The sequence below is a fragment of the Dothidotthia symphoricarpi genome (genome assembly GCF_010015815.1).
Source record: "Dothidotthia symphoricarpi CBS 119687 unplaced genomic scaffold P153scaffold_25, whole genome shotgun sequence".
Lineage (NCBI taxonomy): Eukaryota > Fungi > Ascomycota > Dothideomycetes > Pleosporales > Dothidotthiaceae > Dothidotthia > Dothidotthia symphoricarpi.
The window spans coordinates 297,515-325,300 of NW_022985032.1; the positions used below are offsets into that span (position 1 = coordinate 297,515).

The window sequence follows — 27,786 nt, forward strand, 5'->3', positions numbered from 1 at the left end:
AGTAGGCATGGGAATGTTTGCATACGTAGCATCCTGTGGTGGTGACGCGGTATATAAAAGGTGAAGTGGTGTTTGTAGTTTGTTGGGACGTATAGTGTATATCCATCCATACATGCATGTTTGTGTACCTGAAGTTGTAGTAGGCATTCGATCGTACGTTACCGCGAAGCCATTCAGACCTTTTAGCAAGTTTCAATACGGTACTGCTATACACCGCCTATAGATGAACGACTTGTACACACTCTACGAAGAACTATCGAAATGCCATAACGAAGCACACACATCCGCAAATCAAGTCACAAATTTGACCGCAACATCGCCCAAGCCCTGTGAAATGCCTCAGGCATCAACGTAACATGGTTAGTCGGCCCACCACGCGCTGTTCTTGCAACAGATGCATACTCCATGCAACGAGATTGCTGCCTCCGATAGAGAAGATCAACCCCCCTACATGTTTTTCCGCCAGAAATGGCAGAAGAGGCTGTATATAGTATTCGTTTCTTGTAGAGAGGACATGTTACAAAGCACGGCGACAGATGTAGCTGCACGTTTCTTGGTAGTAGCCGTGTTGGTTGAAGGTCTCACATCACCTGCGAATATTATCAAACAAGCCTAGCCTCGACTGCTTGTAACAAGACCTCGATGATGCAAACAACATTGAAAATGCTGTTACATTCGACACTTTCTACAACTATAGACCTGCAGCTTGTATATCCGCCTATTTCGAGACTCCCATCTTCGTCCTGGGCTTTTGTAGTGCAAGGGCATCTTGAAGGGCGGCCTTCCAAGTGACAGCCAGGGGTGTGGAGTGGTTAGCATCTCCCTTGACTTTGACATGTGCCATGAGACCACCTCGAGTTTTGAATATATTGTTGCATAATGGACATTTCAGATCGTTCAGATATTGTTGCGCTTGCTGCTTGGTGACGACCTGACCGCCTGCCCACGCAACCACCGTCTGGCTTGCAGGTCGCTCACTCTCCGTATGTAGTATGAGGGGACTGGAGCCGCTGGAACCCGCCCGATCAAGGTCTGATAGATCTTCTGGGAGATGGACTTGGAGGTGGACGTGGAGACGGCGTGACTGAGTTGTAATTGGCATTATTGCTTGTTGAGGTTGTGTGAGATTCTGCTCAAACGGAAGTTGAAGGTAACCCTGGTCTGTCTTGCTTCTCTTGCGTAGCCCCTCTGTCTCTGCGCAGAGCATCCCGATCTGACGCTTCATGGCCTGTACCTGTTGGTCGAGTTCCTTGTACAGCGGACTTGCACGCACTGAGTCAAGAGCGAGCTGTTTTGGCAGAAGCAAAGGCTGAGGCGCCGGTGGAAGCGACGAGTGAGGCGTAGCTGGCGGAAGTATGGACTGTATCGCTGGCAAATCTAAGTCCCGAGGGCTCTTGGTACCAAGAATACCGACAAGGCCCTGTGTAATGAGTGACTTAACACAAGCAGCAGCGACGCGAGTCTCGAGCGTCTCCGTGCTTACATCCCGAAACCTCCGTGTCTTGATGCGTAACGGAATCTTCGAAACCACGACGTTGAACAGATCTTCCGTACAATCGTAGTCGCTCTTACGGTCAAACATATCAAGTGTACACGAGACAAGGTGCTCGAGAACATCTCCATCGTCAGCACCGAGCAAAGCGGACAAGACAGCTCGCCAAACAAACACATACCATCAGTAAGAAGCTCATACTTATCCTCGACCCGCACCGAGTCGTACCCTTCCACCACAAGTACTGCAGCATGTCGACACACGCTTCGGCGCACGTCCGACTCACTCATATACCTGACCCATCCCCACCAGAATTTATCCGGTCGGTACGACGCTGTCAGGTCTCGAATGTGCTGGAAAACTTCCCTGTAGTTTTGGTATGAACGTCGGAAAGCAGAAGTTCCGATTACGGACAGAAGCACATGGGCTCGGTCGGCGAATAGTAGGTTCTTGTGTTCTACTGGTACGGCCTCTCGTCTGGTTGGCACTGGGTCCCTGGCGAAGGACATGATTGATGACGACGAAGAAAGCTGAAGAGAAGGTGAGATGAGAGGAGGAATGCAGTAGGAGGCGAGAGAAGGCGAGGCGAGACGAGGCAGAACAGGAGAGGAGAGCGAGGCAGGACCACAAACAAGCTCGTTCCTGCCAAATGTGTCGAGTCGAGCTTCCTTCCCTAGCACACGTACACAAACACAGTCCACTGACAGGAAGGAAACATCAAGCGCGCGCATTCTTCATGGCCAACTTTTAAGGAAGATAGTTCTCGCTTTCTACGTCAGTCACAGCCTAGAAAAGAAGGCATGCATCGACGCGTCAAGCAAAAGGATCAAGCAAGCATGTCCAAAAATCGTTTGTTTACATATACCTACACGACTACGTCTTTCCAAACACGGTTTTCAGCCGCATAAGCTTCCCTTGCAAGACCCCCTTCAGCCCACCTGCGCCAATGGGCACCTCGTCGACGCCGACAAAACGTCTTACAAGCAGATTGAATATGTTGCCGAACCCGAGCGCCATGACAGTGCTAGTGAGGATGATGACGTTGTACGGCATGCTAAAGTCGGGAGTAGGAAGCGGCAGCAACAGGGAAGTGGTGCGGACATAGATGCCCTTCCTGTCGCCTGGTGGTGGGGAGAGAAGACGAATGACAGCAGGCGCGACGTCGAAGCCACGGTTCGCATCAGGCGGATACTCTGTGTAGCGGAGGATGGCCTTTTCGAAGTCATATGTTAGGGTCAGGGTGGAGCTTGGTGGGATGACAAGGCGCAGCTCGAGATGTGTTCCACGCTGTCGGTCTACGGCTGGGCGGTAGTAGGTTTCTTTGATGGGACTTTCGGGCGTTGTGTCGATGCGGGCGCGCAGAGTGTGGAGGTAGGGCTTCATGAACCAGGGGAGGGACTCTAGATAGACGATCTCGACTGCTTCGGTGGTGGATGGGTTTCTGATGATTGCCTGCGTACTGCCTCGCTCCTGTCCGTGGCCGTTGATGGACCTAGCGGCGAAAAGTGGGGGTTCAGCGCGTATCAACCCAGTCTTCATCTGCTGCTCTGGCAGTACGAGATCGAAATCTGCGCCAGTGGGAAGTTTGTAGCACCGGAGCGTATCATAAACCAGTCTGGTCTCGAAATACTGCTCGGTTGTGTTGACTTGTAGAGTGCGCTCTGGTGGGGTATTGATGCAGACAGTGTTCGCGTCATCGCCAACGTCGTCGACCAGAGGACAGCCACCTTTCAGCGGCCTACCAAACACCTCTTCCAGAGTCCAGGCTGGCTCAGTGCCCTTGTTCAGTGGGTAGCAGGTATCATGTGCATTGTAACCCTTGGACGTGTCGCACTCGATCTGCTCGATAGGCAGGGGGCGGGGTATCGGGTTGTCTCGTGGACGCTTCGACCTGGCGATGTCCAAGACCATGTCCACAGTTTGCTCCATCTCCACAGAACAGCTTGCGCCACCCTCCTCACAGACTGGGCGCACGTCAATTGCCATGGTCTGGAACGACGCGTCGAACAGCTTGTGTCCATCTAGCAGGCTTGAGATGCCCGCCTTGCCTTTGCAGGGGAGCAGCTTTAGAAAAGGCGTCAGATTCTCCGTGCAGACGACCTCGTGGGGCAGCGTGCCATGCAGTAGATGCAGGTTGGACGAGTTGCTGTGGTCACCTTCGGGCGAGAAGGACATGACGGGCCGGATCGTCTTGGTCGCATCGATGAAGTTCAGCGAGGCGCAGAAGAGGCCAGAAAGGGCATTCGTGAGGGTCAGCCATTGTGCGAATGCTCTGACGTGTGTTAGACGTGTGCGGCGCGTTGGTGGGGATGAACACACTCTGCCTCGTTGTCTGCTTCGACCCACGCCCACAGCTCGACGCCGGTGCCGCCTTCACGCGCGCCATTCCACGGGCGCTGGCCCCAGTTCTCGGCATCCCACCGCCCCACGCTGAACCTCAGATGCAGCTCTTTGGCGCGGGCATGCTGCAGGATCTGCCCCAGAGAGCGCGGGAAGAAGCGGAAGTTCTGCTGCTCGAAGGCGGCGGCACTCTCGTTGCTGCGGAAGTTGAACGAGGCAAGGAGCGTGTCCTGTGGAAGGGGCCGGAGGAGCAGCTTCTCGTCGTAGTCGGAGCTCCCGAGGGCGCAGGCGATCAAGGCATTGAGCAACAAGACGGGCAAGAAAGAAAGCATCGCAGCATCGCAGCGTCCTCTTCGCTAAAGGAATGTGTGGCGGGGGTGTCGTCGCTGGAGGTTGCGGAGAGTGAAGGCCGCCGTGCATGTGATTGGCGCTTGGCGCTCGTCCATCGATCGCGTCGCGATTTCTTCGGAGGTCTGTTGTCCACGCCGTCCCTTCCACCACTCAACGTGCAGCATCCCAGTGAGAGTAGACATCATGGCCGCCGCAGAGACGCGCAGACTGCTTGGTATTATATACTAGACTATCGTGACCTGAGCAGACGACTAACTCCCCACAGAGCAGCTCATGGGCGAGCAGCTCATGAGCGGATCCGACCAGCGCGCGCCCCAGCTCAGCATCACCGACCCCAAGGTCTGCCGCTCGTACCTGGTGGGCAACTGCCCCCACGACCTGTTCACCAACACGAAGAACGAATTGGGTCCCTGCCAAAAGGTTCATAACGAGGCCCTCAAGACCGAATATCAGGACGCCGACGCCGACCAGAAGCGCAGATGGAGCTTTGAGTTCGACTACATGAGAGACATGCAACACCACATTGACAGCTGCAACCGCAAGATCGATCAGGCTCAGCGACGGCTGGAGAAGACACCCGAGGAGATTAGGCAGACGAACGCCCTGGTTAGTGCCTCGGCGCATTCAACTCACAGTCCATACTAACACTTGCGCAGCTCAAAGCAATCAACGAACTGACCAAGTCTATCGACGCCGGCATGCTCGAAGTCGAGATCATGGGCCAGGAGGGTATGGTCAACCTTGCCATTCAGGAGTTCACCAAAGTCCGCATGAAGAAGGCTGAGAAGGAGGAGCGGGAGAGGGAGCTCAGGGCTTTGTCAGACACGGGAGGACCATCAGGTCATCAAAAGCTCCAAGTCTGCGATGTTTGCGGTGCGTATCTCAGTCGTCTTGACAATGATCGCCGTCTAGCAGACCACTTCTACGGGAAAATGCACCTCGGCTACGCCCAGATGCGCAAGTCGTACGAAGCCCTGCAAAAGGAACTCAAGGGTCGAGCTCCGCCGCGCGACGCGTACCCACAGCGGGGCGACAACGACATGAACGGCTCGCAGGGCGGAGGATGGGGCGGTGGTGGAGGATATGGAGGTGGCGGCGGATACGGTGGCCGAGGGGGTCGACGAGGCCGCGGCAGAAGAGGTGGATGGTGATCATTCTTGCGTCTGGCGTTCAAGGTGTGTCTATGACGATTCCCAAAAGGTTCACTTACTACAGCATTTTGCGCGATGTTTAGCTGCCATTGTCTCGGCAGTACTTGTACAACAGAAGCGGCTTTGGAGACGAATCAGCGTGTGGCATAGTCCAATCAAAACTGTACGCATACTCCAAGATGCACTTGACATGCCTCTAACCTTCATCAAGGGACTGGTGCGATTCTCGGACAAACAGCCATGTTTTCTCAATTTCACGTACGCTAACAGAGGTGAGTATTACTTTTGATTGTCACTGTGTGCGATACGTGTCTCTCTAGTCTGCTTTCTCTCACTCTCACCATCCTCTCACTCTCAATCTCGCCAACCAGACATCCCGGTTGCGTCTTATGATATTTACTCAACCCCCACGGAGCGCAACTTCTCTTCAGCGTGATCATGAAAACGGGCATCAGTTGTAGAAAGAGGATTTGACAAGTGACTGCATTCATTACTATAGGATCTGTATTCGATCTCTTCTGTGCGCAAACTATGTGGGTATATCTTCGTTGCTTTGAAAGGAAAAACGCCAGCAAACATAATCACCATCTGGCACTCTCTGCGCCAGATGCTCAAAGTCTTTGAATCACCATGTGCGCAGAGTCCTGAACTCCCATCGCACGCGTTTAGCACCTTCAAACGCCGCTGTACCCGCGGAAGTTCTCACACGGCAGGTAGTTGTTCTCAATAAAGGCCGTATCCAACCGAATACCATACACATTAGTCCACTCGCGCTCGCTCGTCAACGGAGGGAGTTTGACCTTGACCGTCCCCTTGACATTCTCAATCTTATTCGGCGCCGTGGTCACGCTCGTGTTGAACAGCCGAACCATGTTATCGCACGTCTTGCCGTCCGCGAACATGGGCTGATTCGTCACGTTCTTGTAAAACGCCAACGGATACATTTCCAGTGTCGTCGGCGAAAATACCGAACTGGCTGATGCCTGGCCGGAGATCACGCTTTTGGCGCTGAACGATGTGGTGCCCGCCGCTGCGTTAGGCACCGCGCGGTAGGCGTCGCAGGATGGGTCGAAGGTGGCGGGGAAGGTGTTTGTCCCGTATGCTACTGCGCCGCCTATCGCGAGGAGGTTGGTGGCTGTCATAAGCAGAGAGGGCGACCATTTGAAGGATGAGCTGTTGTCGCCTAGGAGGTCGAGAAAGGGGAATTCGATGCCCGCGCGCTGGTGGAGAATTAGTTTTTGCTCTTTGCGTGGTGGTACTAGTGTCGACTCACAGAAAAATCAGGAATACTGAAGCCCGAAGCTTGCACATCGTGGTCATGCATCGATTGAACAATCGCCGGGTACATGTCTGCGGGGAACGAGGGAAGAAGAGCGCGATACGCTTTCTCGAGGATCCGGTATTGAGCGGGGATAAGTTGGCGTGCGAGTGTTAACGTGATGGGCACCACTGCTATTGTGCCGTTCAGGGTGCCTGTGGCATTGTTGGGGTAGGTCGTGGCGATGGGGTTTGGCTGGTCGTGTGTCTGGCAGACTATCGCGGCAGCATCTGGAGAGATTGTGGGTTGTGCGGCCGAGGACGATGAGCTTGCGCTGCGGACTGCGAGGACAGAGAGAAAAGCGAAGAGGACGTAATGTAGTTTAGACTCGCGGAGACCCATAGTTGCGTAGTGTTTAGAAGTACTCGTTCGTTTCAATGCCCTTGCTCTTGCCCTTGACACGAACGAAAGTGAATGAACAAACAAACAAACGGATGAACAGATAACACGACCCTCGAAACAGCGAAACCGCTCATCTTTAACCACCCCCAAAAACAAAATCTAGCAGCTAACTAACCTCACCATTCTCTCACTAAGGAGTGCACCATCGGTCCCTCCCAATACACTACCAGCAGGAGTACCCCATCTCGGAACCCACGATGCCGCGCCCTAGCACACCCACTACACCACACCGCACACCCATAGTCGGCTACACAAGCACCCGGGCACGCACACACCTCGTGTCGTCGTCCCTATCCAGCACAAGCGACGCGGTCTAGTGCAAGGAAGCAGACGTTCCCGGATGCTGATCGAGACGGTGACGCCTCGCGTTGAGAGTTGGGAAAGAGGACCCGGCTTGGCGCGCGTAGGGTTGCTGCATCACATGGCAGGTGGGCGTGGACGCGTGCTGCCGTTGAAAGGTTCAGCGGGATGGAGAGGTTCCGAGTGGGTGGGGCGTGCGCGCTAGGGGTTTGGCTTATGCTTAGCTTGTTGGTGAGGGTGTTTAGTGACTTTGGATTGTTAGGGCTTGGGTTTGGGGAGCCGACGGTGATTGTGATTTAAGGGCGGTGTTGTCCTAATATCATCATGTTGAGAAGTTGATGAGGATTTTGGCGTGGTGGTTGGAGTTGGTGTGAGTGAGGTTGAGGTTGAGGTGCCGTGATCATGGCCTGATCGATGAATGATGCGGTAAACATATGACCGTCTATTCAAAACTATCAGAATCGCTCAATTCCTCTCTCAACCTGTCTTTTTCTACTCATGGGCCGTTTTCAATTGCTAACCCTCATATCTCTCTTCACATTCGGACTTGTTGTAGCTTTCCTCTGTCATCGTCGCGACTCGCCTCTGATGACCTCGCAAATCCCCAACAACGACATGTCTCCCAAGAGCGCCATAGTCGTAGGCTCAGGCCTTGCCGGTCTGAGCGCAGCATCTCAACTCATCTCTCGCAACGTGTCAGTCTACCTGCTAGAGCGCGGAGCAAAGCCAGGTGGAAACAGCATAAAAGCTTCCTCTGGCATCAACGGCGCACCGACACAGTACCAGCCCGTGACTGAACCGTCCGATGCGTTCTACTCCGACACCATCCGGTCGGCGGGGAAATCCATGTCGACTTTCACCGCCCAGCGCGAGAAGCTCGTACAGACGCTGACGGAAGGCTCGGCCGGCGCGGTGGAATGGCTGGTTAAAGAGAAGGGCGTGGATTTAAGCAGAGTAGCACAATTGGGCGGCCATTCGTATCCGCGGACACATCGAGGCGCAGGACAAGCTCCGCCTGGCTTCGCCATCGTCAGCACGCTGCTCAAGGGACTGAAAGAGAGCCCACTTTTCCACCTCCAAACTTCCTGCACAGTGACAAAGGTCCTGCAGACCGAGAAGCGCGTCACAGGCGTGCAGTACACGTGCGAAGACGGGAAGAAAGAGGAGATTCTCGGCCCGGTTATCTTCGCCTCAGGAGGCTTTGGCGGCGACGCAGACGGTCTCCTTGCACGCTACCGCCCCGATCTCGCCGGCTACCCGTCCACGAACGATCCCCGACCAGGCACACAACCTCTTCTGACTGCCGTTGGAGCGCAACTCGTCGATATGGATCGCGTGCAGATCCACCCATCAGGCTTCATCGACCCGGCGAATCCGTCATCCCCGCTCAAGTTCCTCGCCGCCGAGATGCTGCGAGGCGAGGGCGGGATCCTTTTACTCGCCGGAAAGCGCTTTGTCAATGAACTTGATACACGGGAGAATGTCGCTGGGGCGATTACTTCCACGGCTTCGACGTCTGCGTCGGACACCCCGAAGCAATGGCCCGTTCAACTCCTCCTCGACGAGGGGACATACAACGCAGCGAAATCCCACATCGACTTCTACGTCTTCAAGGGCCTGATGAAGAAAATCACGCTTGCCGAGCTGGACAGCGAAACCGCGCAAACGGTCACGCAGTACGCTAGTATCGCATCTGGCAAGACGCCCGATCCGTTCCAGCGCGTCGCCTTTGGGAACTGGACGCTGACTGATCCGAAGCCCGAGTCTGTCGTTTACGTGGGTAGTGTCACGCCGGTTGTGCATTTCACCATGGGGGGCGTTTTGATCAACGAAAGGAGTGAGGTTGTCGGAGAAGATGGTCAGGCTATCCCCGGGCTGTGGGGCGCGGGTGAGGTTACGGGTGGTGTGCATGGGGGGAATAGACTGGGTGGGTCGTCGTTGTTGGAATGCGTGGTTTTTGGGAGGATTGCGGGAGGGAGGTGTGCGGAGGTTGTTCAGGGAGGTGTGTGAGTTGTTGTTCGGTGAATACAGCGATTGCTTGACTCACTTTTCCTAATGTGTATGGAAGGATGAGGTTGGAACGCCACATGCGAGTTTAGAATGTTGAGAACAGATTTATCCTGTTCAATTTGCCGTTTCCCGTGGGTTTGAGCCGGGATTGATCGGTTTGTTGCTTCCGCTGCCTATCTCCCTCACGTATCCGCTGATGTATCTGCAGGTATCTACTGGCAGGAATGCAATGAATGTCTGCAATCATTGACTCAGCTTATCAACCCACCATTTACGCACCAACCCGCCGCTGTTACTTCCAATGTCCGCTCGATCCCCGGGGATAGTGACACGCATAAGTCCGACTCGATGTTGTATCAGGATTTATCCAATCCCTCTGTTGAGAATTCACAGGTCAGCTTACATCATAATTTGCCTAAACAGGACGCGGCTACGACTACAATGACTGTCTGACATGGCCATTCTCGGTGCTTCTTACTAGCTCGTCCTAATGACTCTTATTCCCGCCATGATGCCCCACTGTGGGTCGCCTTATGCCTCGTAAGCCTTGAGGCACACTATCTGTATCTTGCTGTATTTATTCGAAAGTCTCTCCCATGTGCTTTCGCAGAGCATTTAGCTTGAGCAATCTCAAATACAACTTTGTTCACTCTTCTGCAAGAGCTTTGGTAACACGCCCTTCTACCAGAATGACTTCCAACTCTATACAAAGATGCTGCGTCACTGGCGTAAAGCATGAAGGAACGCCCAAAGGCGAGGTCAAGAGAATCGATGGTGGTATGCAACCTTGCCATTGCCACCAAAGATATTTCTAACGCTGTTGATCTAGTTCGCACATACTTCACCTACCCCGAAAACGGCGCCACTCAAAACGCCATCCTCATCATGCCCGACGTGCTCGGCATAGACTTCCTGAACGTCCAACTGTACGTCTCTACGCAAACCAAAACAGAAACTACCTAACACCCTCCCAGCATCGCCGACCAATTCGCCGCCAACGGCTACCTCACCGTGATACCCGACTACTTCAACGGCAACGTGATGCCCTTCAACCCGCCCAAGGAGTTCGATTTCTGGGCCTGGGTCAAGAACAACATGCCGCATCCCGAGACGGTCGACCCGGTCATCGAGAACACCATCAAGCACCTGCGCGGCGACCTCGGCGTCAAGAGACTCGGCGGTGTGGGGTACTGCTTCGGCGGCAAGTATGTGTTCAGATGGTTGAAGGAGGGTGGTCTTGACGCGGGGTACGCGGCACATCCGACCTTTGTAACAGCCGATGAAGTCAAGGGGATCAAGGGGCCGTTGAGTATTTCGGCGGCGGGTAAGATTTCCATCTCCTTCTTGAACTTGTTATCTGTGCAATACTGCTTTGCTATACACTCAACGCGCAACATTCACTGACTATGATGTCCTAGAAATCGATCAACTCTTCACCGCTGAGAAACGCCGCGAGGCTGAAGACATTCTTAGAGATCTGCCTGTGCCGTATCAGATGTTCCTGTACTCCGATGTCTCGCATGGTTTTGCGACGAAGGGCGATTTGTCACATGCTAAGGCGAGGTTTGCGAAGGAGCAGGCGTTTCTGCAGGCTGTGTTCTGGCTTGACGAGTATGTCAAGAAGGGGTAGGTAGCCCTTTGGTTATGTTTTGGAGGATGGAAGAGTGTTCAAAGTGTATTGCTCCATTATTGAGAATTTCTAGACGCTCTGTATATTGGTGTTGGACTTTGACGCTCTCGCTCATTATCTGTCATCTGGTTCCGTGCATGTGCTATATACTGGTGCTCCCCCGATAACTGTTGAAGTGTATTTTTATGCTCTACACAGTGCAGATCTTGACGAGCCGATGAGTCATTTTTGCACATCCAATAATAACACTCATGAATATTCGCCTAAAGATCAAACATGTATTCTACATACAACTACAGCACGTTGAAAACTAGTTCTCCTGTTCAATCCGCCTTTTTTCGAGGTATTGTTTTGAGGATTCAGTTGTACGGGTTCTCGTTCTCAGGAAGTCGTCCTTGGTCCAAATCCACCGAGCTACTTTGGGGTCTATTTGCTCGCTCTTGAAACACAAATCTACAGCCATTTCTGCATGGTCACAGGGGCTGATTAGCATGAGTTGTTTCGATTAGGAGTTGGTGGTAATAAGAGAAACATCCTTGGCAAGGCTGGACGAATCCATACCGTAGTCTTCGGCGTATTGCCCGTTTCGGTGTAATGCCCGGAACACCAAAACCACCTCTTACATTCAACCCCTCTTCTACAGCCCACCCACCCAAGACAGCCTTGGTCGAACGTATCGTGATCATGGAGCCTTGCGAACAATCAGACCCAACGTTGGAATGCTCGCCCCACTCAGAAGTCAACGGGCTTTTCCCATACAGCGAAAAGGTCATATTCCAAGACTCATATTTCTTCCAGAAACCTCATGCGCCAACATCTCTGCCGTCTCCAGCTGAGGTAAGAGAAAATCAATCAATGGACCCCCACGCACGTAATATAAGGCGACCGCGACCTGTGCGTTTCCCTAGCATGGGTCTGTTAGTAAAATACGGAACAGAGATAACAATTGCTGAGGCACAGTGCCTCTTGTTTATACGTAGAACGCTTCAGACAGTTCCTGTTCCCGAGGTGTATGGATGGTGTAAAGATGATAATCAGGTATTCATTTATATGGAGTTGATGGATGGCAATACACTAGAGAAGAGCTGGGAGATAATGGTTGAAGATGACAGGTTGGCGATATGTCAGCAATTACGACATATGATAGATGCATGGCGCAGTCTCGAGAACAGTTATGATCCTCCTTTCATTGGTAAGTTAACGCCCCTGTACACCACGGCGTGTGGCTGTTATCGTCTGGCAACTGGCGTCTCAAATGAATTACGTTTCACTAATTGTATATTAAGGACATGTTGGCAAACAGCCACTATTAGACATAATCTTTACAGACACCTGCTCTCAAACCGCTGGTCCCTTCTCCAGCGTCACCGAGTTCCACAACTGGTTTACTTCAACATTTGGCCCAAATAGGGATATGGATGTTGAGGACATATCAACACATCCGTACCGCTCCTTTATCCCAGACGACTTTCCTATTGTGTTTACACATGGGGACCTACACCCTAGCAACATCATAGTTTCTTTAGGGCCTAATCCTCGTGTTGTTGCGATTGTTGATTGGCATCAATCGGGGTGGTACCCATCATACTGGGAATACTGCAAGGCTAGGTGGACGTCATGGATTGGCAAAGAATGGGAGGCCAACTACTTGCCCCTTCTCCTAGACCGTCACGACTGTTATGATTACTGGGACTATTTTGTCCTGGCTCGTGGGGCATGAAGAGCAATGTTGCAAACGGTGAATGTTAGTAATGTGCCGATTGTGAGGATTGTCAAGGGCATGGTAGTAAGCGGAAAATCGCCGGCAATGCTGGTTCAGAAACTATACATAACTGACTAGTAGTTAACTGGGCTAACTATGCAATATAGCCTATGTCACGGAGCCATCCTAGCGGGTTGGAGATCTTAGGTGTCAACAGGATCTAATTTCTTGTATAGACAGTGCATTTAGGCTTGACAACGATGAGTTGGCTTATTGTGACCCTTTACAACAGCAAAACTCTGACTATATACATTTCAGAGATAGAACAATCTCCTTCTAAATTCCACGATGCTGTAACCTTGTGGCATTGACAGCCTATCACCAAAAGACGATTTGACGGATCTTCTCTTAGTTTTTAGGTGCTCCATCAAGAATCTGCAAAGCTGATTGATCCATTAACCCTTTCTGCACAAGTGCAGCAACGAATTCTCGTAGCCATGTTTGGCAATTCTGAATTGCTACTCGCTGCTTTGGTCCCTATAACAACTTAGCAAAGGCATTCCCAAAGAGAGGTATTACTAACCTGAGAGCTAGCTGAGATCAGACTTCGGGCTGGTGCAGGAACGCTGAGCGCAACTTGCTCAATATAGTCATGTGCAGTTGTGTCAGACCATTGACTACCATCTCCTTCAACATCCACCACGTGCTGGTCAAGGACTTGAGCTAGCGGCAGAACTTGATAACGACGCCTAGTAGCTACAAGATCGTAATTGCGTTCAAAGAAAATTTGAAATCCAGTTGCTGCATCTCCAGAGGCGTGAATGCGTTTTCCAATATTTGGGTCAGCTGCTGATGGAATCCATAAGCCCCAATGGGCGGGAAAGAGTGGAGACTTAAACACGACAAGATAGATAGCGCGAGGCATAATGCCAGATCTGGTTTGTTATAGAAGGAATATGAACTGGATTTTATAAGGTACGCCCAAGTCTGAAACTAATTTGCGCAGCGAGGTACGAGCGTAGCAAAGTTACTCACAGGTTTAGTGTAGGAAAGCGGGGAATTTAACTAGTTTAATAAACGTTGCTAAGAAATCCGCAGCGCTAACTCTGCACGTAACGAACCCTAATCTTACGTTAGCACAGACGTTAGTATAATTAACGTTATTAGTTAAAATCTATTGCTGCCTGCTGTTCCTTTTAAACAGACTTTTACTCCTCCTTTCTTCTCCTAAAATTTAACCCCTGCCTTTAACTTAAACACATTCTGCTCTATAGGCTTACGCTGGTAAATGGGTAGGGTCTGAGATTCTACCTGGGTACCCCCCAAAACTCAACCAAAACTAGTCCGATTTAGGCAGTTTTGAGTTCATTTTAAAGCCCTCACTCAGGACTATCAAATAGGGTCGGGGTTGTATTATCTTTTGTAAGTATTAGAGGAGCTATGACCAATAGAAGAGCCAAAAAAGGTGACCCAACCCCTACCCAACCCAGACTTTTGGGTAGCTAAATAACTTCTAACCTGTTACAGCTAGCGCCTAGTTAGTATAACACGATAGAATGCGCTAGCCTAGGGCTACAAAATAACCCAAGAATTGCCCATTTTGGACTAGTAGATAAAAAGATATATCGGAAATAAGAAATTTTTAAAAAAAAGATTTACCAGCCTATATAGGCTACTATAGTTAGACCTTTCTAATTGTAAGCTTTAGTAGCAGATAGTTCTTTTATTAGAAATAATACGCACATCTTATATACTAAAAACAAGTTAGTTCTGTTCTATTCATGCTACGCTGCGTAATGCTTTACTTATTTATTATTTTAGGTTTCTAGCGTATTTATGCTTGTTGCACAAGCAGATAGACGCAACACACTAAGACTCTAGTATAGTAACTTAGTGTAGAAGCTAATACCCAGCCCCTTTGTATACAGTAAACATTAGTGAGAGTACACAGTGATAGTAACAAGTATGTTAAGAAGAAGTAAAGTAGTGTCGCCCTTTTAGTACTTGTAAGAGGATGGGAATGTGTTGAGATAGTGCTGCTTTACTGTTGCAAGAATCTCTAGAGGCGTCGTATTGTACTGTTGGATTTTGATGTTCTTGTTCGTTCTTTCCCAATCTACCTCATAGTACTAGACAGTGCATGCGTTTCTTGGCATGTTTTTGTTGGAAGATCGCCTGTTATCTCATCATTTCTTTTGAACCTGCTGTTCTGAGAGTCTCCATGCTTGGTGAAATATGTACGCGCCGAGGCGTCGTGCTAGGAGGTGGAGGTAGAAGGTTGCGCATGTTAGGTAGCCAGGCATAGTTACTGAAACATTCAATCTGACAAGACGCAGGGCGACGACGTTTAAAAGTGGAGCGCAACGTAATGTTCAATATCTTCGAGGGTTGTTACAGCAGGCAGAAGTGTAGTCGATCTTATATTCGTTGTGACTAGTATACTAGCCACGGTTCTCCACATCTAGCTAAGAGAACGTTACAACGATGTATATAGTGTATTATTACCAATGAGCGATTCCTACTTTCCACCATGATACCCGTCGAAGAAGCCTTCCATCTTCCACCTACTCCTCAGCAAGACATCCCTGAGTTTGTTGTCTTTCGCTACCTTCCAGTACTTTTCGTGGAAAGTCGCAATACCGTGTTCGTAGTCGTTCCACGATGGGATGTTGACCGTCCAATCCGGATCAATCTGCTTCCATGGCATGTTCCCATCCCGATTGTGGACATAGTTCCAAAGGTCCTGTTCTGGTGAAAGGCCGGGGAACTTGCCTTCCGTCTTGCCGACGGAGAGATACAGTTCAAACATCTCTTTGGATGGCTTCAGTACAACGAACCCAGCGTTGAGACGGGTTCCGCGCTCCACCGGGTATGGATGCTCCTTGTCAAAAGGTCCACAATTGCCGGCCATGATGTACGACGACGGCTGCGGTGCCTCGTCACTGTAAATCTTATCCGGCTTTTGCAAGTTGGGAGAGTCTTGGGTAGCGGGGTCGTCAAATATATGGTCCACGCGTTTGGTGACAACGATGTCCGTGTCGAGTAGCAACACCTTGTCGAATTGAGTGAGCTCGAAAACGTGCAGTTTGTCCATGACATGTGCCCATCTTTCTCGACGAGGTTTGACCCAGTCAAACTTGATCTCGCCAACCTCGATTACTTGAGCACCGTCCTTTGTGAGCTGCTCCCGATTTTCTACCGAGACCTCGCTGGTCACAAGTACAATAAATGGAATGGAAGTGTTTGTGCGAGTTGCAGGATCGTGCAAGAGCTGGTAGATCAGCATTCTTGTGCCGGTGAAGTAGTAATCCTCGTTTTTAAAACCACCACGCTTCTTCCTGCTGTTGGAATTGGTGGCCAGAAAGACTACGAACGCGTTCTTGCTTGTGAATGCTGATTCGATTGATATTGGCGGAATGGAGGTGAGATAGCTTTCTACAGTGGCATGAAGCCTTGTAGATGAACTATTGAAAACAATCAAGTAGAAGACAAATACAGCCCCAACGATGGCTGCCATGATTCGGAACAGACGAAGATCGATCATTGTGCTGAGAAAAAATGTTCGAAGATAATCAGGATATGGAGGACTTGGTGGCGTGAGACAAAGTTGTAATGATAGTAGGAGCTTTTATCGCATTATCTGTCTACACAAGTGCTTAGCAGCAACTTCCATAGCTAGTTTTTGCGTGAACGAGATTATGGCGCGCAGTAACATGGCGCGATCATCAGGCATTCTCGTTTAAGATCCGCCGACGACTCGCACATACCGAGCGAATCATCCAACGGGACAGGAAACTTGGGATATCATAGGGGTTGGTGGCTGTCTTGCCTAGAGACGCTAGCCAGCGAATTTGACAGGGATGAAATGGGGCTCGGTATTTGTAGTTATGTGCTCGCACGCTACGACGAGCCGATGACTTGCTTTTTCCACATTCAATGTTTTGGACGCGTCCCACCCCCGAAGGTCACACATATTCTCAGCGTTTTCAAGGTATCGAAGATGTCAGGCATGTCTCTGAAGAGCATAGTCATCGCTTTGCTGTGCATCGTTGTGCTTATAACCCTTCCTTATACCTCACATACGGCCCTACGGTTCTCTAATGCAGCTTTGCCTCTCCACAAGAGTAACAACTACGCGTACGCCGCGTTTCTCGCAGCGCCGTCAGAAATCACCCATGACGCTCCAGATGAGGATGACATGTATTTCGTCAACACACGCATGTTGATTTACCAGGCCTTGTATGCGCCAGCCACCCGCACAGTCAATTCGTATCCTTTTGTTGTGCTGGTAACACCAGATGTTACTCAGAGCAAGCGGCAACGGCTTGAGGCAGACGGAGCGCAAGTGATCGAGGCACCAAAACTCGCACTCAAGCACAGTACTCGGAAGCAGTGGCGGGACGTACTCACGAAGCTGCGGCTTTTTGAGCTTACGCAGTTCGACAAAGTTCTGTTCTTGGACTCGGACATGCTACTTGTGAAGCCTATGGACGGTGAGCGTCTTCCTTCAGACTTTTGAGCCTCCTTGCTGAAGTACTATTTTAGGAATCTTCTCGGATCCGGCTGTCGAAGAGCGAGCGAATAAGAACGACACGTCTTTGGAGACGATGCCTGCTGACGAAGCCCCACAGCCGCAGTCCTACCTCTTTGCAGCCATTTCGGGCTCTGGTAGTTGGAAGCACGTGTTGCCACCCAAAGGAAGTCGGAGCATAAATGCAGGATGTGTTGTCTTCCGCCCTTCGCTGGATTTATTCAATTACTACGTAAGCCTTGCACAGCCTGAACTTGAAGGGCGCTTCAACGGGCGATATCCGGAGCAAGGACTATGGGCGTACGCCCATAGACCCGAGGGCAACATGCCGTGGGGTCGTTTGGACCCGAACTGGAACATCAACTGGGCGACGCACAGAGACTTGGAGTATGGGATTGCGAGCCTTCATTCGAAATTTTGGCAACTAGATCATGATCCTTTGTTGAGGGATTATGGCCTGTCTGTGAAGTGGACCATGGAGGGGTACTGGGAGGGACGGGAACGAAGGGAGATAAGCTGAGATGACTATCGAGAAGCCTAGAGATGCATAGGCTCAAAGGCAGGTGTGCTGCGACACAATTCCCAAAACTCTGATCCACATCTGGTGCCTCTCAAACATCAGTGAGCAGTACGAGCGAGCTTGACGCTGTGACGTAACGTACGTCCAGGTAGCTAGTGTTAACTCTAGACCTGGCTTTGAACAAAAGTATCGATATCCTTAGGAGTATACTGGTGGACAAGACTTGAGGACGAAACTTGATGACGTTGCTTTTTATACCAGTTGTTAAGAATACACAGGACGTAGGCTACCTAGTCTCGGGACCTGCAGTGATTAATACGAACATCCACTTAGGGGCTTGCGATACAACGGAGATAACGCATGAATCAGATCTACGATTACTGATCAAGTGAGACGGCAACGTAGTTATGATGTACTCACTATCGAAAAGATAGAAAGCGGAAATCGCGGCACCGTGGCAAGCCTCAACACTCATCCCGGAAGCTACATAGCTTCCACCAAAGATAGTTCTACCATCTGGATTCCAGGAATTGGATGTAAACTCCCAAACTTCAATAGCGATTGAATACATTTTGCCATTCTGGAGGGCTGATATTGAGCGTCACTCTGCTCCAGGTTTCCAGCTTTATAACAGAGTGTATCGTCTATCCACCTAAATGAGAACGTTTTGCACGCGAGCAGTCATGACCGAGTGGGTTGGTCCATGCTGGTTTTGCACTTGTGGAACGTTTTAAATGGATCGGGTCGATTGAACGCGAGATATCCATCAACATATTGCGGATGCAGAGAGACGCACTGTGATAGGGTCGGTCATAAATTCCCTAATTAAGAAGTGTAGCGTGGGATATTTGTGGGGGTAGCAGAAGAAAAAGGAAATCAACATGCATTTATAGAAAGAAGTGTAAGGATCTACGACGAGGCGAGAACCCGGAGATAATGTGATGATGGGAGGTCTCAACGCCACCTCTTCAAGGTTCCCCACCTATGAGAAGCAGAGTTGAAGAGAACAGTAAGCTAAAGGTACTCTTTTGGAGTTGTTGGAATATCAGGTAGTAAGGTTGTATTCTCTACAAACATTTGTGGCATTTAACATGGATGCTACGGTCTAGTTGTTTCCGGTTTTTGACTTGGCGCTAAATCCTGCGCTAGGGAACGGGCCCAGCCGTGTTATCCCTTCATGTGACGTCCTTCACACCGCTGCTACAATCTAGGCCCAAAAGAAGAACGGAAGTGGTGCGCGTTAGGGTGCAGCAGTAGAAGTCGGACGCCCCTTGTCGACAGTTGTAGAGTACAGGCATGCGGTACCACACAGGTCACTGAGACACCCAGGTACCTTGTTCAAACATTAGAACCAAAACGACGTGTCTTGCTATTTTCTCCCAATGATAGCCTCTGCGTAGTAGCCGATGATGCCTCGCGTTCTTTACGTTTCATTTGACACAATGCTTTCCTCCTAATACTTGTTCCTTTCATTTTTCTTTCGGGTTTTTATTGACCTCTACACTTCATGCAAACACCTCATTGCCCGGCATGCTCGGTCGCTCTACAATCCAATGTCGTCGGCAGAGACGTGCCTTCTATTATGTGGTTTCTATTGTATCAGTTATCTTTATCTGGAGGCACATGGGCATTATTCTTGTCTACAACCAGCCTGAACTGATACCCGAGAGCCCTGGACGCGAATTACGGGCGATAAAAGGCTTGCCAGAAAACCAACTTCTGGCCGAAGATCTATCTGACCCTAGGTTGATCGAGTATGGTGAGCTTCCCGCACAAACGCAGTTGAAGTTGGATGCGCCCGCTGCCCATCCTCCTCCCCCTTTATCAGTTTTGAACGCACAACCCGCTTTCGACGAGACCCATTTGCTTTCCACTCACCATGGGGATGTTTCAGTATTGGGATCAGTGAGCGTCGCAGAACCCAGATCGCCTGAAGAGGATGCCTCAGAAAGCCTATACAGCAACAACATCGACTCCATATATGAGCATGTTGACGAGCACGTCGAACGCGCAACCAAGTTAACACACCCCGACGACGACGACACGCATTCACGAGATATCGAATATCTCCCAGCAAAGACAGACCAGCAGCTACACCATCGTGAACAGGGGCATGATGAGCACTCAAATCACGCAACCCACAACATTGGATCCGAAAGTGGAAAGCTTGTGGCAGAGGATAGTGTCGATCGCAGTGACGATATACGACCTCCGATCCAAGCACTCAACAAGATGACGGCTTGGTCAGAGCACTATGTGTTTCCCACTGAGGATGGCTGCGAAGCCACTAAACAAAAGGCAGGTGCACTTCCGGATCTACTCATTTTTCCCTTCGAGGATTCAATCAAGGATGTGATTCTGGAAGGCTGGGAGGATGACTGGATTTCAAAGGCTCGATACACAGGCCCAAAGCTCCAAGAGCCCAAAATCGACTTTGTCTACAACTGTGAGTAAACATCTCCGCGCCAGAAGAAACTTACATTGATGTTTGCTTGCAGGGATAAATGGATCACAACAGGAACTGGTTGATACCATGCACCCTTACGAGGTCAACTCTACCTTGAATGATGATGAAGGTATCTGGGTCGCCTCGCATGGTTTAAATCGGTATCGTGAATGGGACGAATTGCGTTACTCTATGCGCAGTGTTCAAAAGTATGCTGGCTCCTTCACGAATCGTATCCAGATACTTGTGAACGCTTTCCAAAAGCCAAAAGCCAATGGCAAGGCAAGCACGGTGGGAAAACAGCGTCCCCTCTGGCTCAAAGACGACGTCGAACAGGTCCAGGTCCTGTCTCAGGAGCAGTTTTTTGGACCCGATGAGAAGAAATGTCTACCTACCTATGACTCTCTAACCATCGAAAATCAATTGTACAACACCAAGTCAGAAACAGATAGGGTACGTCTTGTCTCGATCGGACCATGCCAGTGCTAATACACGAATATAGCTTTTCGCGCTTTCTGATGACATGATCCTTGGTAAACCGCATGCTGCATCTGATCTTTACTCCCCTCTGTTTGGGCCTACACTAGGCTTCAAGGACAACGCATACAACACGCTACAGCCGCCCTCGGAAGTGGACGCATTACGATTCGGCGAAAAGCCCTTCCTTATCTATACCTCATGGTTGCTTAATCGGCGTTTTGGCGCTCGCAAGCGGAAGGGTCAGGTACATTTCGGCCACTCGCTCTCTCGTAGCATCGCTCGAGAGGCTATCTCCAGTTTTCCTCGGCCTGCATTGCTTAGTGCTACTCAACGCTTTCGCGGCGAAACCGGGTTCCAGCTTTACTCGTGGTATGTCATGTTTCACTACACCATGGAACGTCACCGCGAAGCGCTTCTATGGAGCTACCTCATGCTACGATCTGATAAGAATGAGGATGGCTACCTGTCCTGGCCTGAGCGCAAAGTTATCCTTGGCCATCTCGTCGAAGGTATGAGTAACGAGTCACCCGAAGTATACCGACGTCGTGAATACTACCGAGTAAGCGATCATCTCGAAGAGGCGGGTCTCGAGCCTCCAAAGGTCAATACAGATATCTTATGGACAAGCCTAGACGGACCGGTGATGATCAAGGATCTCGACTGCGATGCTTTTGACACTGAAGACTGTCTCGCGCCGGGCTTCTCTATGGCGTCGGCCGATGCTCAAGCCCGCAGCCCCGTTTTCTCATCTGCCGCAATCTTTAATCGAGTGGCCCGCGAATCTCCTCGCTGTGGGGACTGTCTTATCAAATTGCTCCTTAACCGACAACGCGCAGGCCTCGCTCCTTTGCTTCCCTTAGCCAAGAAGCCTAAGCAGCGAGAGACGGTTATCAAAGCGCTCATGAAGTACCAGTATACTGTTGTAGCACCAGATGCATCGTTTTACATGGTTACGGATGCAGAGCAGGCGAAACATACCCTCCTTAAACCCTATCTCAAGCGTGGCAGGCAGACGGGGCAGATTTGCTTGAATGATGATGTAGTCACTCAAGATAGAGGAGAACTTGATGCACTTCGAGATGTCATGCTCCAGCTGTTTGAAGGGTTATTGCCCGAGCCAAGTACCTTTGAGAAATAGAGTGGGAGGAGAGTGTCTTTTGTCATATAGCGTGACGATCAACTACAGAGGCATCGAGTTGGACCGTGGGTTTCTTACCATCATGAATAAGCTACATACAATGATTCTTGGAGTATAGGATGGAAGAAGACACTACAAAGTCAGTGACAAGTGGTGGCTGTTGAGGAAACAGTACTTCTTTCGAACAAATAAGTTCCAACAGCCTAGAAGGCCTTCAAAGACGTCAGTTCCAAATCTGCGATCGCAGATTGAAGCTTTCAGGGGGCAGTTTGACAGTGCTCTCCTGACCTGGTGCTCGGGTGCGATTGCATCAATAGTCCCCGGCACAGGTGGTAAGGAGTGAAAGAGCGACGCAAAGAAAGGCTCTCGCAAAATTCTAGCCTAATGATCCTTGCCCAATATGCTCGGCGCCAAATCCTTCTGCTAACCAGAAATTGTCTCACCGACTGGTTGGGGGCTGGGATTGGCCCGCTCCCCTCAGACGATCGATCGGAGGCGCTGCTAAAGCTCGCGCATGGCAAACTTCGCCGAGTGCGAAGATTGCGTGATTTGGCGGAGAAAGAATTATCGGTGAACGTCCTCCCAGACGAGATCTCAAAAGGAACATGAAGGACAATACTAGTATCGTATCAGCTCACCATTCCGCTAGATATTGACAAGGGTGAGAGGCCCCCGACGATATAGACATTGTGACTGGCCGCAACTAACGGGGCTTGGCTATGTAGAAACATGTTACGCTTGTACTTCCTCGATTTAGCACCGCTACGGTCACTATGCCCCTTCTGAATAGTAGCAAAATTGCTAAGGAAATACGATGTACACTCTGATTAAGAGCTACACACGACCCTTACTATGTGTCATTTTTTGCCACCCATTGAGCCAGAATGGAATGTCTGCCACCACGTAGCCAAGGGGTCTACAGCGTGCGATGAAATCCTGCGCTTTACTACAGTTGGCTGTCCAAGCTGTCTTGCAAATCACCCGAATGTGATGTATTATTATCTCATCACAATCTACTGTTGTGGTCTTTTCTATTAGAGACCAAACATATTAGTATGTTGTCCCCCCGCGGCCGACGCCCAGCCGGCCTGCACACCAGCACAGACTCTTGGTTTTTTTAGCTAGCAAATGAGCAGAAGGAATAGCTAGCTGCCAGAAACGTGAATATTGGGCTCCACCACGGGTACAATTACCCGGCTTCGCCGTGATCAACAAGCAAGTGCCGTCCCGTCATTAAACCACGCACAAAGAAACAAGTAGTAGTTCTATCAGCCGAACTTATTCTATCGAAGCCGTATAGAGTCAAGGAGGTGGAAAACAAAGCTAGTTCAAGAAGTCAACATTGCCGTCTCCATAAACGAGGCCTTGCATGATATATTTACATTCATCAACGATCCCTTCCTTGACCAGCTATCTTTCCTCTCGCTCGACATTCTCCGTTTTGAGTGACCACCGTCTTTTTGTGTTGAGCATCTTCTCTATTCACTCGTTTGGAAAATTCAACTTCGTTACTCAAATTCTACTTCCCCATAGCCAACATGAGGTACTCTATCATCTTCGCTACCGCTGTCGCTGCTTCCGAAGCATACAAATATGACAACGACGATACACTGGGCCCCAGATCGACCGAGAAATTTGAATACGCCACCATCTACCCTGGGTATGGCAAGAATCCCGTCACTATGACCTCGCAGTATCAGGCCTTTCCGACGTGTGTCTCTGCCGACAATGAAAACAAGAAATGCACCAAATGGTCCCAGGATCAATATGTATCCACTGTTATCAACGACTTCGACGGCAATAGTGCAACTATCACCAAGGTCAACGAGATTGTTACCGTCTACCATGCCCAGAGCACACGTACCCACACCTCTACCATCACCCATAAGTCCAGTGGCGATGCTGCTGCAACTACGGAATACAAGTTATGGCATGAGCTTTACGAGAAGATTTACGAGGCTGAATTCAGTATGCTTGGCAAGCATGCTCTTCGTGGCTATCCTGGATCTGGTCTTAGCAACAAAGACGAGTACAAGCAGCCAGTACATGTCAAGGAGTACAAATATGGCAAGTGGGATGAGTACGACTTCATCCTCGACTACAGTCCCTCTAAGACTGCGAGCAAGAGGGTCGTGGTTCCTACATCTGAGACCACTACATACTCGAAGACTGGTGTCTACACTATTCCCGCCAACGATGTGACCATCTATTATCCCGTTATTCAGCCTGCCGAGGCTACTGCTGTTGCTAGGGCAGGAGAATCATTCACCTATGGTGGCGCCTACATTGACGTCAGAAGTCCTGGTACTGTCATTGACGCCTATGGTGCATATGAGACGAAGGTCATTGACAACAAGTTCAAGACGGAGAACATCCTCAAGTACACCACGTTTTATGCCTCTACCATTGGCAGGTACCATATGGTGAAGCCTACCACCACGGTTTATAGTGAGTATACCGAGGTCAGATATCCGACTACTCAGTATCACGCTCCCGGTGTGTACCACTATGCGGCTGAGACCATCACCATCACCAAACCCAACCAGGCGTACACCTATAACGGGTACCAACAGATCGAGACTTACGCAATCCCCACGGTAACTCCCGCCTATGAGAATGGCGAGTATGCCTTCTACCCCACTTCTACTGTCCTTCCTGTGCAGACTTCATTTCCCACTAGTTCGATCTTCCTCGGACCTACCTCCAATACGGCTGGCCCTATCCCTACTGTTCTTCCTGTCGAGACTGCCTTTCCCAATAGTTCTACCTTGAACACTATCGGTCCCATTCCTACCGTCCTTCCCGTAGACACCATTATTCTTAGTAGTTCTACCTCGAACACTATCGGTCCCATTCCTACCGTCCTGCCTGTGGAGACTGCCTCTACTACTGGTCCGATCTTTCCCGATCCTTCCTCAGACTTGATCGAGCCCAGGGAAAGCTTTGGTAGATCTGATTCTGGAAATGTTAAGCGCGGAGGTGTTCTCCAACGCCGCAAGGTCCTTGACATCAAGAAACATACTGGTAGCAAGAGGGTTGTCCTTATTTAATCGTCACTTGAGGATGCATCTGGCCTCTTAGTATTCATTGTATTATAGACTTGGTAGATATATATTTAATTCTTCTTTTCCACTTGTTCTATGTATTTGCGCTGAATCGGTCTTGTATCGAATGTTACAGTCGGTCAAGAGGATGTTGGATCTAGTCATGATTCTAGTGTCTGAGTAATTGAATGGCTATTGATGCAATCTCATCTATCTGCGCTAATATTTACCTATGTGAGAATGACTTCTACATCAAACACTATCAACCACTACCAAATCGCTGTTGTTGCATGTTTGCATCTTTTTGTTTGTTGGCATTTTTGGTAGGCTGCGTGGGTTGGTGTCGAAGATAGAACTCGTGTCGTCGTGGAGTCAAAAGTGTACACTTCACCTCACTGGCGATGTAACGTTCATTCTTGATAGTTTGAAACTAACATGACAATATGTTCTCCACAACGACTGCTGCTACGGCAGCCTCAACAACATGATGACCCAAGTTGGAACAACCCAGCCACGTGACTGCATACTTCACTGTCAACCAATAACAACCGTACTCTCCCTCAACCTTACCACCGCATCCTCCCTTCCCCCATTCGTCCTTGCCTCAGTCATCAAGTCAGGCTCACCAAGCAATAGCGACTTTCCCACAACTCTCCACTTTCCCTCTCCTTGCTCACCCTTTCCAGGCCGCAAAAACCATACTCTCCGCGGTATGCAAGTCAAATCCAGTAAATCAGTCGGTACAGCAGTTCGTAAGTCCTCACTCGGCCCATCATTAAAGTGCTCATTGACAGATATGGCACTGACGAAGGCCTGGTCATAGTTGAGTGCGCATTGTAGACGGAATGTGTTGGCACCAAGGTAGTATATGGATCGCGGGTCGGTGAGCCATGTCAAGAACAGGTGAGCATCTTCCAGAATAAAGGCGGGGGGAGGTAGGATGCCTAGTAACTCTGATATCGGTAGGAGTTGTGCAATGAAACTTCGCGCTGCGACATGTAGAGAGGGATTAGGTGCCAGGTCCTTGAATATGTCAGTGTTGTAATTGGCTAACACAACGTCACGCTTCAGCTGTGACCACAGCCGGGCAGTGAAGGAGTGACCATTCATGATACAGCCAGCAAGGAAGCGGCGACGGGCTTTGTCAAGAAGAGTGTCATGATGGATGTCCGTCGTGGTATCGAGATAATTTCCTGAGACATGTCTCACCGGTTGTGTAGTCGTTATAGTCCTGGGGAAGATCTTGTACGTAGGGATGAGATCTTCTTCCTTGATGCTCTCCCAAGGTGCATCAAGAAAAATCATGTCCAGTTCGATTTTTTGCTCTGATATGCGATGAATGCCGTTGACGCCCCCGAGTTTGAACCTAGGGAGCGAAAGATCCGCTCCAGTGTGTCGTGCTAGCCACGTTGGCCTGCCATTCAACGTGAGTGACTGTACGTCGATCACGCTCAAAGAGTAGGTTTCTCCCGCCGCAAGAGCCAATAATGTGCTAAGATACAGGACTTCTTCCTTGGTCTGCAGTTGCTGTCCCACGTACGCAAGGCCTAAACCATGCATATTAATCATGATACTTAGCCGGTCAGCCAGATGTGTACACCCCTTCTGATCCACGCTGTTATGCCTCCCCATCAAACTACTCCTCCATCCGTTTTCCGAATCATATCCTTTGTCAATGCCAGCGAAGATCCCCAGACCTTTGAATTCACTTAACACATCACTCGCCCTACCAGGGAGTAGATCCATCGCACTCCCCATGATGAGATGGAGATTAACCCATTTAATCTTCACGGTAGACCCTCCAGGTCCATTCACGACAAAAGTAGCGTTGTGAATAACATTACACTGCCTCTTATCACTCCACGGCTCATGAACATTAAACTCATGAAAACACCACGCTCTTTCCCACCATCGCGCAGCATTGACTTTGTGATAGAAACTCACAAATGCATCTCTTTCGTCTCCCTCAGGTCTCCACGTCTTTTCATATTTCATCTTGGCAGGATCATATTTCTCATGCAGCGCCGCTTCCCGCTCATCGAGGAACACGTCTTCTAACAAAACTACAAGTCGTATGCACGATCGGTAGATGACATCCATTGCCGCAACGGCTTTCTGCTTATCGGTCGAAGACTCCTGGTCGATGCAGAGTTGGTCCATCCAGATGCCCTCGCGGGGATGATCCTTATCACTCAAAATCGCGTCGACAAATGGTTTGCTGATAGGCCAGCTGCCATACCTTTCGTATCCCTTCGGCAAGAAGTCTGCGGATCGCCAACAGTATGATATAGCGAGGTACTGGCGGACGTATAGGCCTGTCTCGTCGAAGGATGGGAGGGCCGAGTTGGGGAAGATGAGGCGGAAGGGTGTGTCTAGGATGGTGGATGAGGAGCGTTGGGTGAACAGAGATGCGACCGATGGATTCCATGTGGTTAGGTTTTGAAGTACGAACGAGGTTTCATGATGGCTCTGAGAAAGCTTGGAGATCGCGTATTCGAAGATTTCGGCTTTGTTTTCGCGTGTCAAGGTTAGTTTGAAGAGGTCGTCGCCGAGCAGCTCGTAGGTGGCATCTTTTGGCGTTGGGGAAGTTGTGTCAAGGGGCGAAATCTCTGACATGTTTTCTGGCAAAGACGATGATACTATCAACGATTCGGAGTCTACCAATACCTAGTGGTGCTGTTTAGGTGTGCTCAGTGTAGCAGCCATATTTGGGTTCCATGAGTCATATTTACACCTCGCATGCGGAAGATTTCCGCCCGATCAGGCCATCCTATAACCATGTTCAGTTCTAGAAAGGAAAGCCCAGAGTTTGCCGACTGTTGCCAATCAACCCGAAACATCACATGCCGCCACCAGGTCACTGATGCCATAATAGATGCCAAGTCGAACCCCGCACTTTGTCATTGATCTTTGGGGTGTGTATTGGTTTGT

At 50.1% G+C, this 27,786-nt stretch overlaps 13 protein-coding genes across 13 annotated transcripts; 7 read left to right on the forward strand and 6 right to left on the reverse strand.

Moving 5' to 3' along the window:
• Positions 1–297: 297 nt before the first annotated feature.
• On the reverse strand, positions 298–1,973 carry P153DRAFT_141451 (uncharacterized protein). Its single transcript, XM_033662110.1, has one exon. The coding sequence runs from the start codon at positions 1,580–1,582 to the stop codon at positions 719–721; it is 864 nt and encodes a 287-aa protein (XP_033518333.1). The 5' UTR covers positions 1,583–1,973; the 3' UTR covers positions 298–718.
• Positions 1,974–2,365: 392 nt separating this feature from the next.
• On the reverse strand, positions 2,366–4,188 carry P153DRAFT_351508 (GPI transamidase component GPI16 precursor; the record flags this gene model as incomplete). Its single annotated transcript, XM_033666346.1, has 2 exons — positions 3,810–4,188; positions 2,366–3,762 (listed from the first exon to the last, which is right to left on the reverse strand). Exons 1-2 carry the CDS (start codon positions 4,162–4,164, stop codon positions 2,366–2,368), a joined length of 1,752 nt encoding a protein of 583 aa, XP_033518334.1. The 5' UTR covers positions 4,165–4,188.
• Positions 4,189–4,366: 178 nt separating this feature from the next.
• Positions 4,367–5,334, forward strand: P153DRAFT_302944 (LUC7-domain-containing protein; the record flags this gene model as incomplete). The annotated part of the gene is made up of 3 exons (XM_033664480.1): positions 4,367–4,397; positions 4,449–4,789; positions 4,840–5,334. 3 exons carry the CDS (start codon positions 4,367–4,369, stop codon positions 5,332–5,334), a joined length of 867 nt encoding a protein of 288 aa, XP_033518335.1.
• Positions 5,335–6,008: 674 nt separating this feature from the next.
• Positions 6,009–6,994, reverse strand: P153DRAFT_379885 (uncharacterized protein; the record flags this gene model as incomplete). The annotated part of the gene is made up of 2 exons (XM_033669889.1): positions 6,009–6,554; positions 6,608–6,994. 2 exons carry the CDS (start codon positions 6,992–6,994, stop codon positions 6,009–6,011), a joined length of 933 nt encoding a protein of 310 aa, XP_033518336.1.
• Positions 6,995–7,942: 948 nt separating this feature from the next.
• On the forward strand, positions 7,943–9,364 carry P153DRAFT_351516 (Flavocytochrome c; the record flags this gene model as incomplete). Its single annotated transcript, XM_033666347.1, has 1 exon — positions 7,943–9,364. One exon carries the CDS (start codon positions 7,943–7,945, stop codon positions 9,362–9,364), a length of 1,422 nt encoding a protein of 473 aa, XP_033518337.1.
• Positions 9,365–10,053: 689 nt separating this feature from the next.
• On the forward strand, positions 10,054–10,994 carry P153DRAFT_303388 (alpha/beta-hydrolase; the record flags this gene model as incomplete). Its single annotated transcript, XM_033664509.1, has 4 exons — positions 10,054–10,141; positions 10,194–10,290; positions 10,339–10,688; positions 10,783–10,994. The coding sequence occupies 4 exons, from the start codon at positions 10,054–10,056 to the stop codon at positions 10,992–10,994; spliced, it is 747 nt and encodes a 248-aa protein (XP_033518338.1).
• A 684-nt stretch (positions 10,995–11,678) lies between these two features.
• P153DRAFT_351521 (kinase-like protein) lies at positions 11,679–12,714 on the forward strand (the record flags this gene model as incomplete). The annotated part of the gene is made up of 2 exons (XM_033666348.1): positions 11,679–12,186; positions 12,281–12,714. The coding sequence occupies 2 exons, from the start codon at positions 11,679–11,681 to the stop codon at positions 12,712–12,714; spliced, it is 942 nt and encodes a 313-aa protein (XP_033518339.1).
• A 194-nt stretch (positions 12,715–12,908) lies between these two features.
• On the reverse strand, positions 12,909–13,734 carry P153DRAFT_327702 (uncharacterized protein). The gene is made up of 2 exons (XM_033665337.1): positions 13,280–13,734; positions 12,909–13,233 (listed from the first exon to the last, which is right to left on the reverse strand). Exons 1-2 carry the CDS (start codon positions 13,619–13,621, stop codon positions 13,105–13,107), a joined length of 471 nt encoding a protein of 156 aa, XP_033518340.1. The 5' UTR covers positions 13,622–13,734; the 3' UTR covers positions 12,909–13,104.
• A 1,510-nt stretch (positions 13,735–15,244) lies between these two features.
• P153DRAFT_327707 (glycosyltransferase family 8 protein) lies at positions 15,245–16,193 on the reverse strand (the record flags this gene model as incomplete). The annotated part of the gene is made up of 1 exon (XM_033665338.1): positions 15,245–16,193. A coding segment is annotated over exon 1 (738 nt), but the record flags the coding sequence as incomplete, so codon positions are not given.
• Positions 16,194–16,631: 438 nt separating this feature from the next.
• P153DRAFT_401500 (glycosyltransferase family 8 protein) lies at positions 16,632–17,747 on the forward strand (the record flags this gene model as incomplete). The annotated part of the gene is made up of 2 exons (XM_033671911.1): positions 16,632–17,189; positions 17,242–17,747. The coding sequence occupies exons 1-2, from the start codon at positions 16,697–16,699 to the stop codon at positions 17,745–17,747; spliced, it is 999 nt and encodes a 332-aa protein (XP_033518342.1). The 5' UTR covers positions 16,632–16,696.
• A 2,232-nt stretch (positions 17,748–19,979) lies between these two features.
• On the forward strand, positions 19,980–21,811 carry P153DRAFT_351535 (uncharacterized protein; the record flags this gene model as incomplete). Its single annotated transcript, XM_033666349.1, has 3 exons — positions 19,980–20,193; positions 20,246–20,646; positions 20,696–21,811. 3 exons carry the CDS (start codon positions 19,980–19,982, stop codon positions 21,809–21,811), a joined length of 1,731 nt encoding a protein of 576 aa, XP_033518343.1.
• Positions 21,812–23,349: 1,538 nt separating this feature from the next.
• On the forward strand, positions 23,350–24,459 carry P153DRAFT_259346 (uncharacterized protein; the record flags this gene model as incomplete). Its single annotated transcript, XM_033662814.1, has 1 exon — positions 23,350–24,459. A coding segment is annotated over one exon (1,110 nt), but the record flags the coding sequence as incomplete, so codon positions are not given.
• An 804-nt stretch (positions 24,460–25,263) lies between these two features.
• P153DRAFT_426813 (uncharacterized protein) lies at positions 25,264–27,471 on the reverse strand (the record flags this gene model as incomplete). Its single annotated transcript, XM_033672624.1, has 2 exons — positions 25,264–26,552; positions 26,586–27,471. 2 exons carry the CDS (start codon positions 27,469–27,471, stop codon positions 25,390–25,392), a joined length of 2,049 nt encoding a protein of 682 aa, XP_033518345.1. The 3' UTR covers positions 25,264–25,389.
• Positions 27,472–27,786: the final 315 nt, after the last annotated feature.